General features: G+C 37.1%; 1 protein-coding gene across 1 annotated transcript; it reads left to right on the top strand.

The window, feature by feature from the left end:
• The first annotated feature begins 7,601 nt into the window (after window positions 1-7,601).
• On the top strand, window positions 7,602-19,170 carry LOC120255233 (uncharacterized protein At5g39865-like). The gene is given in 4 exon segments (XM_039263106.1): window positions 7,602-8,133; window positions 13,404-13,489; window positions 17,802-18,080; window positions 18,082-19,170. Coding segments are annotated over 4 exon segments (1,632 nt in total). The 3' UTR covers window positions 18,817-19,170.
• Window positions 19,171-19,388: the final 218 nt, after the last annotated feature.

Genomic DNA, 19,388 nt, shown 5'->3' with positions numbered 1-19,388 from the left:
TGAACTTGGCTCTTTATTACACTAGGAAGAACTATATTGGAGACAACTATCTAGGTTAACATGGATGAAGGAGGAAAACTTAAACATAAAATTCTTCCATAAAAGTTGCCAATAGTCACTATAACCGAAATTTTTATTTTTTTGGTATTCAAAGATAACAATGCTTGGGTTATATATCATGTTGATATTAGAAGATTTTCACCTCACATTTTCATGTTCAGTTTGGATCTAAGCGCCAACCCTACTTTAAATTCAAATGATCTAAACTTCTCAAACAAAAACAAATTGTTAACCTCTCCTAATTGAAAGGCCCTTTCTTGATGGGCAATCAAGCTAGGATCAAAAGGGTGCTTGGGCTAAATGGATTTCCAATTATGTTTTCCAAAAATTTTAGGTAATTGTCTACAATGAACTGATGAGGCTTTTTGAAGACTTCATTAAGGATCAATCAATCTTGAAAATGATCAATTAAGCATATGTTGCTCTTCTTCAAGTAGTGAAGGCTCCTCAACTCTCGAATAATTATTACCATACTAGCCTCATTAATGCAACCCTCAAAAATCATTTCTAAAAATCCCTCGCCACATGCCTTAGCAAGATGATGGGGTCATTAGTGAACACTTCTCAATCTCCCTTCATATCGGTAGATGTATCTTAGACAAGAAATGGCAAAAAAATTAACCTTTAACCTACAAAAATGAAGATTCTTTGTCACATCATTAAAATTCATTTTACAAAAGCTTTTTGGCATAGTAGACTAAGACTTCCTCCTTGAACTTCGCTTGTCGGGGCTTTGGCTCTTGTTGGTTGGGTTGGATTAAGAACATTCTATATACCTCCAAAACTTTAATCCTCATCAATAGCTCCCCCGAGTGGGTACATCTGATATTGCCAAAGTTTGAGACAAGGTGATCCTCTCTTAACCCTACTTTTCATCCTAATAACTAATATTCTTAGCTTAATATTCTTGCACAATCGTCCCTTTAGGATATTGTGTGTGATCTCATTGGGTATGTTTAATAATGTGCCACCTCCAATACGCTAATGATTTGTTAATCTATTCAGCAGAGGGTAGAGAAGAGCTTACAATAATAAAGTTTATCCTTTACTTTTTGAGGGCATCTTGGGATTGTCTATTAATTGTAACAAAACATGCCTATATTATATGAGATCTGGGCAAATATCTGATGCACCCTTCTCAGAGTCTCTTAATTGCTCCATGGGACTTTCCCCCTAACCTATATGGGGGTCTTTAATGGATGCCCTCGTCACCAAGATTGGGATAAACTCATTTCTATGATCAAGGCTAGCCTCTTCCCTAGGAGTCCAAGCTCTTATTGTTAGGAGACAAAATCATCTTAATTAATTTTGTCCTCATGTCAATCCCTACTCATTAGATGTCCATTTTTAAGCTTCCAAACTAGGTTGTTAGGGCCATTGGTTAGATTAATGGTGACTTTCTTTGGTATGAGCCCAAGATTGATAAGCCTCCCTCGTTAGCTTGTTAGTTAGAGCCGATCGTGTAAAACCACATGAATATGGGGGCAAGGTATTCTAAACCTTATAGATTTTAACAATGCATTCTTGGGGGAAAATTGGTGGTGGAAAATAGTGTCTGATCAGTGTTGGTGGGCTTCCCAAGTGTTCTAGTTTAATTACTTTCTATATATCCCTTCTTGAAACCTTTTTGTGAGTCCACCTTCTAGGAAATTCTTTTTTTGGGAATAGCAACTTGGGTTGTCTCTTAGTTTCAATGTTGCATCACCCCCACTATCAATAATGGTGCCACTACTCTATTTTGGTTGACCGCTAGGTGTGCACTTAGATATTTGTGGCCGATGTTTTTTTGGTAACTCTCAAAAATATAGAGGAACTAGTGGAAAGAACTCTCTCATATTATTCTTTTAAATCTCCCTTGTGTTATAATTGCCGACTTTAATACCATCTACTCTCCAATGTTTTCAAAACCGGACCGGAAGTGAACCAGCCAAAGTAACCGGGTCATGGGTCAATTAGTTGGACCGGATGACCCGGTTTGGTCGAACCAGATGACGTAATATATATATATATATATATATATATATATATATATATATTAATACAAGTATCAATTATCCAAACTCACATATATTCCCAAGCTAATTCAAACTAATGAGAAAAACTATATTTTTATAAGATGATGTCAAATATAAATGGTAAAAAGTGAACATCCAAGGAATTAGAATGAATATATATGAAAAATAAAATTAGCAAAATCATAAGTTTAGGCCAAAAACTTGAATTGGTTTGGACTGAGATACAAAGGCCCAACCCACTTATTATCTCAAAAACCCTCAATTCTCAAAGCTTTAACAACCAAGATCCCACAATATATGATCGGATGGTCTTCAGAGATTAGGGTTTCCATCATGTCATCCTCCTCATGATAAATAAACCCTAGCCTTTCTCTCTCTCTCTCTCTCTCTCAATCTGTGTGTGTGTGTGTGTGTGTGTGTGTGTGTGTGTGTTTTGTTTTTCTTAATTTTTTTTATTTTAAAGGTTGAATTTGAGATAATGAATGATCATTGTGCTTGATATGGATATGTAATTCTTTTTGCGAGATCCACTGGTGATGGTTACACAAACCCTCTAAGAAGTTCTAAGCCAGATCCATTCTTGTTTTTTGTTTTACTTATTTTTCTTTTTTTTTTATTAATGTTTGAATCTAAGTGGTTTTTGCTTAACAAAAATTAAAAATAAGAACTGGTCAACTCTGGTTCAGTCAACTCCAAACCGGGTTCGGTGGATTAGACCGAGTCCGACCGGTCAACACCCAAATCAATAATTTGTATAGAACCCGGACATGACTACTCGGCAGGGTTCCCTATTTTTACGATCCGACCGGCGGTCCAGATCCGGGTTTCAAAATATTGCTACTCGCTCGAGCATAGATGTGGTAATTTTGCTTATTATTCTCACAAAGATGTTCTTTTCAATGAGTTTATTGGTAAAAATGCCTTGCTTTATCTTAACTATGTGGGTTTCATGTTTACTTGGTATAATGGTCGTATTGGTTTTGCTCGTAGGTGGGCTAGCCTAGACAAATGCCTTCTTCATACTCTTTTGGTTTGATTTTTCCTATTCTTACCTTGTTACCCACTTGCTGAGAATTTCTTTTGATTACACCCTCTACTTTTTATCCGCCCTAGACTTGCGCTTATCCTAAGAGAAATCGCTTCGATAGCTTCTTTTTAGAATATCCTAGTTGCCTTGATGCCATTGGATTTGCTTTGAATTTTAAAACTCATTCTTCTCCCATGCATACTTTTACACATCTGCTCAGTCGGTCTAGAAAATTCATTTTAGATTGGAGCAATAAGGGCATGAGCTCTTTTAGTAGGGACTTAAAATCAGTTGAATTCCAAATCAATTGTCATGAGAACCATGTTCATAACAACTCAATGGTAAATCCTGACTCTATCTCCTTTTTCCATAGTCATCTTAGGGAATTGCACAATATCTACAATTCCTTGTTCAAACATAACAATACTAAATGGGCTCAAAGATCTAGATTAATGTGGATCAATAATGGTGATATCAATTCCTCCTTCTTTCATAATTGTGCCCACATTATCAAAAATAAGAATTCCATATTTGATATCATAGATGCCAATGGACATGTCCAAAATGACAAGGACAAAATTAAGAGTGTTTTTTTAAATCATTATGCCTAGTTTTGGTCTAATTCTAATCAATTCACCTTTTTTGAACTCATCTAAGCTCTCCTATATGATTTACCCATCATTTCTTCTAATGATAGGGAGGTTCTTATGAAAGTTTTGAGAAATGAAATTTATAAAATTCTTATGTCTCTCTCCTCTGGGAAGAGCCCGGGTCCCAATGATTTTAATATTGAATTTTATAGTTTTTTTTAGCAAGACATCCAAGAAGATCTTTATAATTCTATAAATTATTTTTCACTAATGCTCAAATGCCTAGATCCTAGGGTCTTGCCTACATAACCTTGATTCCTAAATAGGGCAATCCTAAATGTGTTGATGATTTTCATCCTATATCTCTTTGTAATGTCTACTACAAAATTATTGTTAAATTTCTGACAAATATATTAAAATTAATATGTGATTCTTTGCCTTAATGTCAAGGAGCAAACAAGCTTCAATCAAGGCAAGTCTCCTACTGATAATGTCATCACTATTCAGGAGGCTAGCCGCTCTCTTGATCAGACTACATTAACCCCCTAGAATAATTATCAAAGTGGATATTGAAAAGGCCTGTAACACTCTTAGTTGGAAAGTTATTATTGCTACCTAACTAAAATGGGCTTCCCTACAATTTGGCTCTCTTGGATTTATGCTTGTAACTGCACTCCACAATTTTTTTTTTAATCAATGGTCTTCCTACTAGCTTCATCCTTTCCAAAATGAATGTCAAGACAAGGATTCCTTGTCTTGATAACTATTCATTTTGGTTTCCCAGAACCTTATTGCCATTCTTAAACATGCTCTTGCTTTAGGGATGATTCCAAGTTATGACTTTAGAGTTTACAAAAATTTCAACCATTTGGTGTGTATAGATGATCTCATCCTTATTTCTAAGGCTTCTAGATCTATTGCTAATAACATCAAACTCTATCTTTCAATATATACCAAGCTTATAGGTCATAAACCAAATACTTCAAAGTCTGCAATTTATTTTCCCAAATGGCTTAATAGGAGACTTGTTAGGAGCATCAATAGTGCCTTAAATTTCAATGTGGGGATCTTCCCTTTTACCTATTTAGGCATTACTATTTCTCCTACTAAATTGACTATTCACAGTTCTCATTTTATGATTTCTAGAGTAAAAAATATCATTGCCTTCTAGAAACAACATATTTCTATGGTTGGCAAAGTGATTCTTATCAATAGTGTGTTGATGAGCATTCCCTCCTATACTCTTGTTGTTCACCATATTCCTGCTAACATCTTGGCTAAAATTGCCAAATTAGCTAAAAGCTTCCTTTGACATAGGGGTAACAATAGCAGTGCCCTTCCTTTTGTTGCTTGGAGCAGAACTACACTTGATAAAGTTGAAGGAGGTTTGGTTATTAGAAACTTGAGACATTTGAGAACTGGCTATATAACGAAGAATGTTATAAACTATTTAAACAATGACAATGATTTTAAGATTGACATCTTGAATTTCAAATATGGTTGCCTGTCCCCATAGAATTTCAATATCCCCACCAAATGTTCTTGGTTTTTCAGATTCTTTGCAAAAATATAAATTTGTTTAAACCTTATCTTTGGTTGAACGCTATTAATCCCAAATGCACTTCAGTTTTGAAAGATTCTTGGTGTTTGAGATCCCTATCAATTACAAACCAACTTTCATTAACATGGATCTGCTTGACACTAACATTCATTTTGTAGATTTAATTGATTATTCTAATTGGAATTTTAGTGTTATTGCTAGGGTTTTTAAGTATGATCTTGACTTTCCCATTAGGAACTTTTGGTAGAATTGATCCATATAATCAAAATCCCTCAGTATTTTTACAACCAATTTCCAATAGTACCACTCGTTATTCTATAACGCTTACAATCTTAATAATCCCAACTTTTTCTAATTACACTTGGCAAGGCTTGAAAAATATTTGGAAATTAAACACTTCTCCTCGATCTAAGTTCTTCATTTGGACTCTTTTACAGGGCAAGTCAAAACCTTGATTTTTGTGCCCTTCGTGGTCTATACATGGAGGATATTAATCATATCTTCATCTCTTAATCCAGGAGTAATGCTATATTGAACGAACAAACCACACAACTGATGTAGCTGGTGACGTGGACTTTTGTTTTTTGTTTTTTTTTTAAATTAACTAAAAAGGAGAGAAACACCCACGTGAGGCATTCTCTTCTCTCTCTCGTTTGGTTCTCTCCCTCCCTCCCGGCCGGCGCTTCCCTCCCCTTTTTCCGGCTCCGTCCCGGCCGCCGCGGCTTCCCTCCGCCGCTCCCTCTCCACGAACCCGGTCACTACCTCCATCCGTTGCTTCCCTCCGCCGCTCCCTCCCCAGCTCCTAGCGGCCGTCCTGGCCGCCGTTTCCCTCCCGGCCAGCGCTTCCCTCCCCTTTTTTCGGCTCCGTCCTGGTCACCGCGGCTTCCCTCCGCCGCTCTCCTCCCCACGAACCCGGTCACTGCCTCCATCCATTGCTTCCCTCTGCGCTCTCCTCCCGGCTCCGGCCCTCGTCCGCTATTTCCCTCCCGGCCGGCCTTCCTCCCGCCTCCCCGGCTGCTCCGCCCGGCCGCTTCCCCTCACGCCTCCCTTCCCGCCTGCCGCTGCATCCATCCGCCACTCCCTCCCCAGCTCCCGGCGCACGTCCCAGCTGACATTTCCCTCCCCATCTCCCGGTCCTATCCCGGCGCTGCTTCTCCTCCCGTGCTCCCGTGTGCGGCCTCCCGGCTGCCATTTCCCTCCCGTCCCCGCCCTCGTATTGCCTGCCTCTACTTCTCTACTTTGCCTCCACTATATTAAAGGTATGATTTATTTCATGTATTGTAATAATTTGTTTGGTTTGTTTGAGTTATTTGGCCTTGTTATGGGAGCACAAACGTTTGGGAAAATCAATTCTTTGTTTGCTGGATTGTGTTCAAAAGCATTGTATACATACTACATGAATGATTTGATAGTTTGTTGGAATGATTGTGTTTAAAAGCATTGTACACATACTACATGAATGATTTAATAGTTTGTTGGCAATGTATCTAAATTATTTTTGTAGTTATTTAAGCATCATCTGGATACTCTTTTTATGATTTTTTGGAGTTATTTAGGATTATAAACCATCACTTTGCTTCATGTTTTTTAAATATTTGTCTAATTTGTTTTTAGACATATACCTAAAGCAAGAACATGGAAGAAGTCATACTTGGGTGTAATGAGCAAGAAAAAGATAATGTAGAAGTTGGATGTTCAAGTTATGAAATGCATGCCAAAGAAAAACTGGTGGATTTGGATTTAGTTGAAAATATTGTGCCGGGGGCCGTTATGATTCTTGATTCTGAAGAAGAAGTTTATAAGTTATATGTCCAATATGCGCGACGTGAAGGGTTTGGCATCAACAAAAAAAGCACAAGATTAAATGATGATGGAAAATTGAAATATTACACATTAGCATGTGCAAGAGGTGGCAAAAGAATATCTACTTCAAAAAACTCCTTCAACCCAAGATTATCCGCCAAAGTAAATTGTCTAGCAAAGATTAATGTCATTGTTGGAAATGATGGGCGATTTACCATTTCTAGTGTTCATTTGGAGCACAATCATGCACTTAGCCCACAAAAAGCTCGTTTCCAAAAGTGCAATAAAAATTGATGCATATGTCAAAAAGAAGGCTCGAATTAAACGACTAAGCGAGGGATAAGCTTTAAGCAAAAATTTTTCATTCCTAGCGAGTTGAAAGTGGGAGGGTTAGTGAAAAATTTAACTTACTAATCGAAAAAGATTGTAGAAATTATATTGCGAAAGCAAGGCAATTTAGGCTTGGCGTTGGAGATGCCGTGGCACTTGGAAAATATTTTTCTCGCATGCAACAAAGAAACACAAAATTTTTTCATTTGATTGACATGGATGAAGAAGGTCATTTAAGAAATGTCTTCTGGGCGGATGCGAGGTCTATAGCGGCTTATGAAGCTTTTGGTGATGTAATTTCCTTTGATACAACATACTTGACAAATAAGTATGATATGCCATTTGCTCCGTTTGTCGGTGTAAATCATCATGGCCAAACTGTATTGTTTGGGTGTGGCTTATTGTCCAGAGAGGATACAGAAACGTATGTTTGGCTTTTCAAAACTTGGCTGGAGTGTATGTCAGGCAAGGCTCCTAAAGCAATTATTACAGATCAGTGTATGGCTATTCAGGGTGCAGTTAGATTGGTTTTCCCAAATTCACATCACCGCCTTTGCCTTTGGCATATCATGAAGAAGGTTCCTGAGAAGCTTGAATGTTTAAATGAATACAAAGCAATCAAGAAGATTTTGAAACACATCACATATGAAGCAGTGGATTCTCAAGAGTTCGAAGACACATACTTGAAGATGATGGTGGACTATAACCTTGAGAAAAATGAATGGCTGAATTCTCTATTTAAAATTAGTGATCGCTAGTCTCGTGATATGTTAAAGGCATATTTTGGGCTGGAATGTCTACCACTCAAAGAAGTGAAAGCGTAAATGCATTTTTTGATGATTATGTTGGTCCGACGACGTCATTGAAGCAGTTTGTTGAGCAATATGATAATGCCTTGAAAAGCAAGATTGAGAAGGAGAACAAAGCTGATTTTTGCTTCATTTAACTCGTGTTTTTCCATTAATCACCGATTGCTACTTTGAGAAGCAACTACAAGAAGCATACACAAAATGAAATTTTTAAATTGTTTCAAGATGTGTTATGCAGGCATGATATATTGCAATCTTACTATCACTCGGTTCACATGGGGGCAATCTGCTCATTTCAGTGTCTGACATTGTCAAGGGGAAAGAATGTGTATTTAGAAAACAAGTGGTATACAATGTTTACACTAACGAGGAAGAATTTGACATTAAATGCTCATGTCAGCTTGTTTGAGTTCAAGGATTATTTGTAGGCACATTTGCAAGGTGCTTATTGAGAAGAATGTGAAAGACATACCTTCTAGGTATATTTTTACCACGATGGAGGAAGGACATCAAACGCATGCATACATATGTACGTAACTGCTATGATGACCCACAAACCAGCTGAGGGAAATCACTGGTACAATAAATTGTGTTCTCATTTTACTAAAGCCGCAGTAACTTGGAGCAGCAGTCAAATGACAAATACATGTTCTTGATGAAATATGTGGATGAGGGCAATTGAGAATTTGATGGACAACACAACTTGCAAAGAAAAAAATTTTTGTCCTATGTTATCGGAGGCGTACTAATGTGCCACACTAAAAATTTCTCACACCTTTGAAGGTCGCGGAGTAAGGGTCAGTCCCACCATTAAAAAAATGAAGAAGTCAAAAAGTTGAAGAAATAATAATCAAAAACAAGAAAAAGGTATTTTTATGTAGTATCATATTCATTACTTCTTTAGATTTTTTCCGATGGGTTATTGTATAACATCCATGTTATTATTGGCGTAAGCCACAAACAAAAGGAGAGGCATTAGCTCGTAAAAATTATACAAGATGATCATTGCACACAAAGAGAGTGTGGTAATTCTCTTTGTAATTATGTTTGATGTCCAAATTATGAATTTTGAATCATTTAATTTGAAATAATGATTTGTTTGATTATAATCTCTTTTTATTAGGTTAACTCAAATTTATATCGATCAACCCCGACATGCATCACAGCTTTTAGGTTTTTCAAGCCAATGCAATGAGCTCTGATTAAGGTGAGTTGCAAGACGTACATATTTATTTTTTTGCATTCAAATGACTTGGTGATTGAGGGTGTTGTGATGTTTACATTTTATTTTTCAGGGAATCGACTATGGTACAAGTTACTTATATAGTGCAAGGCATAATTTGTGTGTAAGTATTCATGTTCATGCTCATGGAGGAAAAACCGTAAATTTTGTGCTCATGTTGAAGAAGAGATGGTTCATTTGTTTGTGTATGGTGCTCATCTTTGATATTGAGATGGTTTGTTTGTGTTAAAAAGTTCAGGTTCAGTGTGTTCATGTTATAAGACTTTTGTGTTTGTTGTTTATGTTTGATTGTGTTATAAGTTCAAGTTCGGTGTTTATAAGAATTTTTGTGTTTGCTTGCTTATATTTGATGAAGAGATGGTTTGTGTTACAAGAATTTGTGTTCATGTTATAAGATTTTTTTGTGTTTATTACTTATGTTTGATGTAGAGATGGTTTGTAGATAAACATAATAATTTTGTGTTCTGGATTTAGGGCTGGAATACGAAGATTTGTGAATACGAAAAATATATCTGCAGACCATCCACATATCCGAACCTCGCAAAGCAGTTACAAACAAAGGAGAGTGCAGCAACACATTCTCAGCCAAGTTGATAACATAGGTTACTCAATGCTAGTACGTTTAAGGTTACAAACTGAGTCAAGCACAACATATATTGGGTGTAATTATTTATTTAAGGTTACAAACTGAGTCAAGCACAACATTATTTATTCTTAGCCTAGTTTAGCATCTTCATCACTATTGGAATTCCCTCCTTCCACTAAATGAGGATTACTGAGCTCTTGCACCTTCTCGTTTCTATGTCGGGTTTGGTACCAACATTCCGCCTCAAAATGAGTAATATTACACATGAGATAATAATGGACAAAGGAGAACACAAGTAAATCACAGTGACTGAAACAACTCTTACATACTCACCTGATCATACTTCCCTTCCCTCGCTGTTTCTCCCTGGCTTCGACCTCTCACCAAAGATTTACACTAATAAATGAGCTAACAACCGAATATAAGTTTCTTACTCTTTAGAAGATACAATGAATTGAATCAAGCACATGATGTCAGACTTTGAGAAGCCAAACACAAATTATTAATTGGAGAACAAAATGGTCAAATTTCTTAAAAAGTATTCTAGGAAGTTAAAGTAAAACAACCCTTTGAAATATAATATTTGGATGATTGAAGCATTATGAACCCGAATAGAAGCTATTAAAGGTCATGGTAGCCTCTAGAATGTCTGCTTTAAAGAACTCACTAGCATCCATCGACACCTCAATGCGACATCTCTTACTATCTTATCACCCGTAATGGCCGCTATCTTGATGTACTTCATGATATTAGGCTCATTAGCATATCCGCAAATTTTAAGAAAAACGCCAAGTATGGCAACATACAAGCAGTAAAAGAGTAAATGCATAAAAATGGCAAACTCAGAAAATAACAATAATAAATAACATATACACAAGTATTTCCCAGTAACACAAATATTAAACATATTTTATCAATACTCTCAACACTGCTTTGTGAGCATGATGAGTTCAACACCCCGAAATCCAATAGGATCGTGAGCTGTAGATGGAAGACAAGAACATAACAAACACTGCTATAACATGGTTTGGAGAAGATCATTCAGTCAATATAGCATATAAAAATAGAGCTAAGAAAACCTCTCGAACAATCATTGTCATAGCAGTGCTAAGCCATAGTCGAAAAAGCATAAGCTCGATTTATATAACAACCCACAAGAACAAAAATTCTCCTCCAATCCGAATTCCAAATAAATTCACAACAAAGATCTCTCCTTTCCAACTCAAATTGTTTCCATGATCATCCAGATCAAAACCAACAAAGCCCAAATCCTTTATTGCTGGAAAAAAAAATAGTCAAGAATTCAGTTCATTTAAAGCAAAAAAATAGACCAAATACCAATAAGAATTCATAAACCTCCAAGACCCAAAACCCTGAAACTCAACATAATCTAGCATCTCATTTGGAATGTATGACTTCCAAAACACTTGTGATTACCTTAAGTTCAACAACTTACAAAGGTTTGTCAATTACAAATTACTGAAAGAAATAAAATAGATTTCAAGCAAAACATAATACCATTAGAAGCATCCCTCCTGTATACCAAATATGTAATTTCAAGTGCTTACTTCATCTGCAAAGCAAGAATCGCCTTCAAAGCTACCCTCCTGCATACTAAATATCATTACCTTCAATTCACATTATGAACCAGCCCTTGCATTAAAAACAATAACAACAACCTATACATTGGAACTCTTAGAACACTAACAATAACAATAACAAACAGTTTAAGAAGAAGAAAAAGGCTCAGATCTTTCCCCTCTATTCTTTTACATGGATAAACACTGAATCAAGGGTCGCAACTAAAGTTGCCACGCCACCCAATTTCTATAATCTTTTATAGGGCAAATCATCACGGCCAAGACCATCATTACTAAAGAGTAGAGTAATGCTATATTGAACTAACAAAACCACACCGAACCACCCACTTTGAAAGAACAAAATACATGATGCAACAAAATGATTCATCGTCAATATAGATATCAACCAATCGAATTAAAAATAGAGGCTCGATTCTGCTAATGATAGCTCTCCCATCCTTCCCCTCCCTCTACAACAATAATAGGGCGATTGCCTACTAGGCCATCCAAGTCACTATGCCATCGTTGTAGAGAGGCGAAGGAAGGATAGAAATTTTTAGGGGCATCATTGCCTCCTGACCGATTTCAAGGCCACCGGGCTTTTGTGCCAAGAAATCTGAGAGAACCAAACTCAACGAGAGAGCAGGCGCGGGAGCAGGGAGGGAAGCGGGCGGTCGGGAGCATAGAGCCACACGAGAGAGAGAGAGAGAGAGAGAGAGAGAGTCCGACACAAGAGAACACGAGAGAGACACAAACTAGAGCCGATCTATGCCCTAGTTTCTCTTCAAAGCCAAACGAGAGAGGGGCGACGGCCGTGAGCGGGAGAGGAAAGCGGCGGCCGGAACGGGTACTAGGAACGGGGGAAGGAAGAGAGCGGTCGGAAGGGGTATCGGGAGCGGGGAAGTGAAGCGGCCGGGAGCGGGGGAGCGAAATGATCACGAGCGGGGAGGAGGCGGCGGCTTGAACAACGGCCGAGAGCGGGGGATCGAACTAATCACGAGCGGAGAGGAGGAGGCGGCTTGAACAACGGCCGAGAGCGGGGGAGTGAACTGATCACGAGCGGGGGAGGAGACGGCGGCTTGAACATCGGCCGAGAGCGGGGGAGGACTACCGAGAGAGGGGGAGGGAAGCGGCGGCAAAGATCGGCCTTCAACGTTGCCCTAATTTCGTGAGAGGACCCCAAGAGAAGAGAATGCCTCACGTGGGTGTTTTTCTCCTTTTTAGTTAATTTATACAAAGTCCACGTCACCAGCCACATTAGTTGTGTGGCTGGTTCGTGTGGTTTGTTCGTTCAATATAGCATTACAGGGGCAAGTCAAAACCTTGATTTTTTTTGTGCCCTTCGTGGTCTATACATGGAGGATATTAATCATATCTTCATCTCTTAATCCAGTGCTCAACTTGTTTGGAGAAAATTGAGGAGATGAGACATATTCTATCAATTTTGGGCTCAATTTTGCCTTGGGATCCTATTTGGAGAATATTGGTAAAGCCAAAGATAAATAGCTAGCTTCTGTCATTACAGCTACTACTTAGAATATCTGGAAAGCTAGATGTAATTTTATCTTTAAAGGAACTCAATGAGATTCCAATGGCATGCACTTTCCTTTATTGATCATGTTAAAGAATTTTCCTAAGATACCACCCAAAATAGGGAAAGCTTCTTCATTAATGCTTTCAATGTTTATTCTCCTGATTGTTACCGGCCTTTTTACTCATGCTTCTTGAACTTCCAATAACTTAACGATTAGTGTTGGATTTGTTATAATGAATGCTTATAAAAAAAATTATTGTTGCAGGTTGTGTCAGAATAGAAGTTGATTCAACTATAGAAGCTGAACTATATGCTGTTGAGTTGGGACTCAAAATTGTAGCTGATTGGAGAGTAAATATCAGCACAATTTTCACCATCTGTACAGGGCTTAAGCAAGCTTTAGATAGAGCACAATGTCGCTGATAATAACTGGAGAACTGGCCAAAGACTTGTAGCACTGTGACAGAATTTTTAGCTGAATTGTACAAACATTGTTGTTATCCCTCGTGATTGGAACAATCTCTTTAATAAATTAGCAGCTCATGGGAGACACATCCACATGATATCACTTTATTATTTAGGCCTTGACCGTTACCATCGGTTGATGAAATGTGTAAAAAGTTGGGTTTTCATTTTTAAGCTTTTTTTCCTACTCTTCTTTCATTTGAGCTGCTGTTTGGTTAATTTTGTAATCATTCCCCTCTCCTTCTCTTTTGTTTTGTTATGTTCTCTTTTTAATAAATTAGCTACTCAGTAGTTATAATAATCCCCAAAAGTTGAGATGATTTTTGACATTTCAAATATACAATAAAAATCATTTTGAAAATCACGGCCCCAGCGTGAGCATCCTATGAATGAAGGACCACTCGGATTCTTTAGGTTCATTGAATGAGACCTTTTTAGCCTTTACCATGATCAACTCATAAACATGACTAGTGCTCAATGGGTTGGCCATTACCACTAGTGGTCCAGTCAACAAGCAACAGCTCTTTGTTTTTTCTTTTTTTCTTCTTTCAATAACTTGTGTTTTTCAATTTCAAAAGTTTTTGGTTTTAATTATATGCTCATTGTCCACATTGTCCAATAAAAAAAATTCAAATATCCCCCACATTAAAATTCTTTCAAATCTTGAGCATGTGAGTAGGATCCTAGCTTGAATGAATATTAAAATTTCAAATGATTTCAAGCTGCAACATTTTAGTACCAACTGGATAACAATTTTAATAATTTGAAATGAGTTTTGGCCTCAGGTATTCCTTTTCTAAGTCTATGGCTTGTATACCAAGTAAAAGCAAACTTAACAGATAAGGCATTTACACAGATAATATATATTATATACATAATATGCAAAAATAAAAATATATAAATCAAATTAAAGCAATTTAAATAACTAGAACATTACATATTTCTAGCATTATTCTTCACATGAATTGTGAGATTATCTCTCGCAGATTATACCATTATAAAAGATTGTGATGTGGGATTTTTAAATGTCAAGAATTTAAATCCAATTTGATATATGTAGTTGTGACAGATCACTAATGTGAATACAATTTTAATATAAAAAAACTCATGTCATCAGTTGAAAACACATGGGTTGGATGATCAATTTTTAACCCAGACGCATATCTTTGATTAAATTTGGGCCACTCGAGTATTTGATTATTCTAATGTTTATACCATTTTTTTCTCATGTGAAACTATAGTTAGTATTGATTTATATATAATTATTATTATTAGAGAATAACTCCACTTTAAATTTTAAATTAAATTATTAGTCAAAATAACGATTAGGATAAGCTTGATTCAAATGATATAATAAAAATGCCTTTTAACAAAAAGGGTTTTGTTTAGTATAACTTTCTCAAATTTAAAAGTTTTTTTGAATTTTCGACCGGTAATTAAAAAAATCGATAATATTTTTCAGATATTTGAATACCTTTTTTTAACATTTCAGCTATTGTCAATGTCAAAGGAAGCTTTTCAGCCGGGCCGACCAACATGACTTTCCCATTTAATATTGTGACCACTCTGATGAAAAGACATAAATACGTTTACATAGTTTCATGTGCTGGTTGGTACAAACTTGTGTGGACGTAAAACAACTTTTAATCTTTTGATATTTCATATTTATTTTAAAAATAATTATATTGGAAGTTAAAAATTCATAGCAAAGTTATCCAAAGAGACCAACGGTTTTTGGATCAATTCCAGTATCGTGCCTAGCGTAGGGACGTTCATTTCGGGTAGGGATCCCAAGATCGAATCTTATATCTTATGTAAGGTGAGGCACGTGAGATCGGGCTGAACTGTTTCCCTCTACGCAGCGTCACTCGGATTTTCGATCTTGCCTTTCTAAAAATTATCCAAAAAGAGGCTTAAAAAATAATTGTTCTAAAGCAACATGATACAGCTTTCTGGAATTATAATTTGAATAATATTCATATGATTAAATTTCCCAATCATTTTAATAACTTTTTACAGCCAGATTTTCAAAATGAATTTTTGATGCTAATTATCTAATACATGGCATCTATTAAAAAAGTTTTGGTACATAATTTTTTGAGTTAACCTACTATTATGATTATCTAGTTTTTTTAAAAATAAAAAAATATTTATTTTTATCTTTAGTTGTTTTTTAAAAAGGCGATAAGCATCTTTTGATAGTTTTTAAGCCTCCTTTTGATAATTTTTATTTTTTTAAAAATAAAAATACGTTTACATAGTTTCATGTGCTGGTTGGTACAAACTTGTGTGGACGTAAAACAATTTTTAATCTTTTAATATTTCATATTTACTTCAAAAATAATTTTACCGGAAGTTAAAAATTCATAGCAAGGTTATCTAAAAAGACCAACGGCTTTTGGATTAATCGTAGATCGCCTCTGCATAGGGACGTCTCATTTTGAGAGGATCTAAGATCGAATCTTATATCTTATGTAAGGTGAGGGCACGTAGGTTGGCGTTGAACTTTGCTCTTCATGCACGCCACTGGGTTTTGATGCTTGTCGCCTTTCTCAAAATTATCCAAAAAAAGAGGCTTAAAAAAATAATTGTTCTAGAGTAACATGATACAGACTTTTCGGAATTATAATTTGAATAATATTCATATGATTAAATTTCCCAATCATTTTAATAACTTTTACAGCAAAAATAAAAAAAGATTTTTAAAATGAATTTTTGATGCTAATTATCCAATACATGGCATTTATTAAAAAAGTTTTGGTACATAGTTTTTTGAGTTAACCTACTATTGTGATTATCTAGTTTTTAAAATAAAAAATATTTATTTTATCCTTTGTTGTTTTTAAAAAGGTGATAAGCACCGTGATCCGTGACGTATGAGTTGATTCCCTCGATCTCATGATGTATGAGTTGATTCCCTCGCATCTCGTGACGTATGAGTTGATTACGATATTATCCTTAGTTGTTTTTTCATCTCAATAGAAGTTAATTATCAGGTTAAAATAGAATTTTTTTTTTAATTTTTAAAATTTAAAAACACTATCCAAAATTTATATAAAAGAAAATTAAAAGACAGGAACAGGAAGGCCCCTCACTTGCCCAATTGCCCCCAATCCTAAAAAAACAACCACCAAATCCACAAAGAAACAACAACAAAGTCCCTTAATCCCATGTCAAAACAACCCCTAAACCAAAAACCGTGTCCCCCAACCGCCCTTCCCTCTTCAACCACAACCCACAACCCCCTTCACTCACATTCCCCACGTTTCCTCCCTGTGACCCTATTTTTTTCAACTAATACGGATAAACAATAGCCCCTATCTTTTCGTGTGGTGTTTTCGGTTTTTTACTTTTATCTTTTATAATTTGATTACTAGAGTACACACAGGGCCATATATATTTAGTAAAAAATAATAATAATAATATATAATAAAATATGTGTGATATATATATGGGCATTTGATCTAAAAATATGGCACGTATAATCACTTTTAACTACATATGATCACGTGATCATTGTAATGAAAATAAAAAAAAAAGATTGAACTGTAATTTTTTTAAAAATTAGATGAATAAAATAAAACAATATATATGTATAGGTAAAATTTTAGTGAGTATTTAAGTTTGACTTTATATACGCTTTCACTAACTTTCAATTTAGACTAAAAATAAAACATCGAGTTTTTAATTTTATTTCTCACCGGGTAATCGGGGTTTTGGTGAATTTTTTGACGTGACGTCACCCGACTCGCCAGCTCGCTTAATTAACTAATGCGAGTATTTTTGTCCACGCGTCCTCACGCACAAAAAACCACATGCTAAGTTTCACTGAGCGACGATTTGATGACGTCAGCGACGTAGCGATCCACTAGCTTTTCGATGTCCACATCACTAAAAATTTACCAAAAACCCCCAATTATCTCACTGGAGAAATAAAATTAAAATTTGATATTTATTTTGATATAAATTGGAGTTAGTGCTGATATAAGACCAAACTTAGTTAAAAATTTACTCATATATATATATATATATATATATATATATAAATTATTTATCAAAAGAATAATAAGAAATTTAAAAATTAAAAACCAAGCTAAAAATATGGTCCTGTCCTGATAATTTAAATAAATAAATAAATAAATAAAAAGAAAAATGTTTATCCCAAGTGCGCTTCCTTCCCAAATAAAGAAAACAAAAGGTAGAAAAGAAGCATCATCGTCTCTTTCCTTTTCCCTCGCCCCCCAATTTCTCATGGGCTGTATCCATTCTCACACCGACCACCGTTCCTTCATCGCCTTCTCTTCCTCTTCTTCCATCTCCAACCCCACCGCTACCACCACACCGTCTCCTCCGCCGCCGCCGGAGAAGATCCTTCCCTCCGGTTCTCGCTCCCTCAACCTCCCTCCCCATCGTCGTCCACCACCCAGCTCTCCACCGCGGTGACTCCCATCACCTCGTTTCCCTCACCTCCACGTCCCTACGGTTCACCTCTCCTCCTCGTCGACCCCATCTCCATCTCTCCCTGCGAGTCCTTACTCATGGACCATCGCCGCCGATCCTGTTTGGCTTCCGGCGGCGCCGCCACCCCCACCACCGTCATCAACGCTTGGGACCTCATGGACGGTCTCGACGAGCCCTTGTCTTCCTCCCCCTCCCCTAACTCCAAGAAACCCCTCCATCTCTCCCGATCCTTCACTTTCCATCATCGCCACTCTTCCAAACCCCTCTGGGAACCCGTCTCGGAGGAACCCTCCAAGCGCCCTTGCGTCGTCCTCTACACGACCTCTCTGCGCGGCATCCGCCGCACCCACGAGGACTGCTGCTCCGTTCGCGCCATCTTGAAAGGCCTCCGTGTCGCCGTCGACGAGCGGGATGTGTCCATGGACTCCTCCTTCCGGCATGAGCTCCAGTCCCTGATTGGGAGGAACAAGCCCTTCTCGTTGCCGCAGGTGTTTGTGAAGGGGCGGTGTATTGGTGGGGCGGAGGAGGTGCGGCAGCTCCACGAGGCCGGGGAGCTCGTGAAGTTTCTTGAAGGCGTGCGGAGGCAAGACCCGTGCTTCATCTGCGCCGGCTGTGGCGGTGTGCGGTTCGTGCCGTGCGGGGTTTGTAGCGGGAGCCGTAAGGTGTTCGATGAGGAAGGAAGGATGATGAGGCGTTGTGGGGACTGCAACGAGAATGGATTGGTACGTTGCTCCAACTGCTACTCTATGTGATCTGATTTCAAGAAATAAAAGATGCAAACTGCTTCTAATTTCCATTTCTTGAATGAGATTATGGTGTGGAGTTGAATATGGAGATTGCTTATCTCGGTTGTGGAGTTTCATTGGTGCTTTCATATTATTGAAGGCAGAAAACCTCCCCCGGGTTCTTGCCTTCCGGAATTTAATTTGTGTGTGGGTGTGCTTTGCTGATGATGAGGGGAATAAATTCATTTGTATGGATTTCATTGTTTAGTAAATTCATGTAAATATGAGGCCTCAGATCAATATTCTAATATATCTTCTTGCTGGGATTGTTTCTTTAGTTTTTGGATGTATAATAGTGTTGATAACTTGACTTTAATTGAACATCTGATGCTCAATTGTATTTTAGTTCTATGTTACAAGGTAATTATAATCTGTAAGCATTTCATGCCTGTTTGAAGATTATTCATTTTGTTTTGTTGATCATGCAATGATGTTCATTATTGTCTTGTGTGTTCTTATATGGCCTTAATTTTGACATGATGAATATGGTGGTGAATTTGCAAGGTGGTTTGCTTCGCTTACAAACTTCGTTGTCTTTC

The sequence above is a fragment of the Dioscorea cayenensis genome, unplaced genomic scaffold (genome assembly GCF_009730915.1).
Source record: "Dioscorea cayenensis subsp. rotundata cultivar TDr96_F1 unplaced genomic scaffold, TDr96_F1_v2_PseudoChromosome.rev07_lg8_w22 25.fasta BLBR01000904.1, whole genome shotgun sequence".
In the NCBI taxonomy this organism is placed as follows: domain Eukaryota; kingdom Viridiplantae; phylum Streptophyta; class Magnoliopsida; order Dioscoreales; family Dioscoreaceae; genus Dioscorea; species Dioscorea cayenensis.
This window is presented reverse-complemented; position numbering and strand designations above follow the sequence as displayed.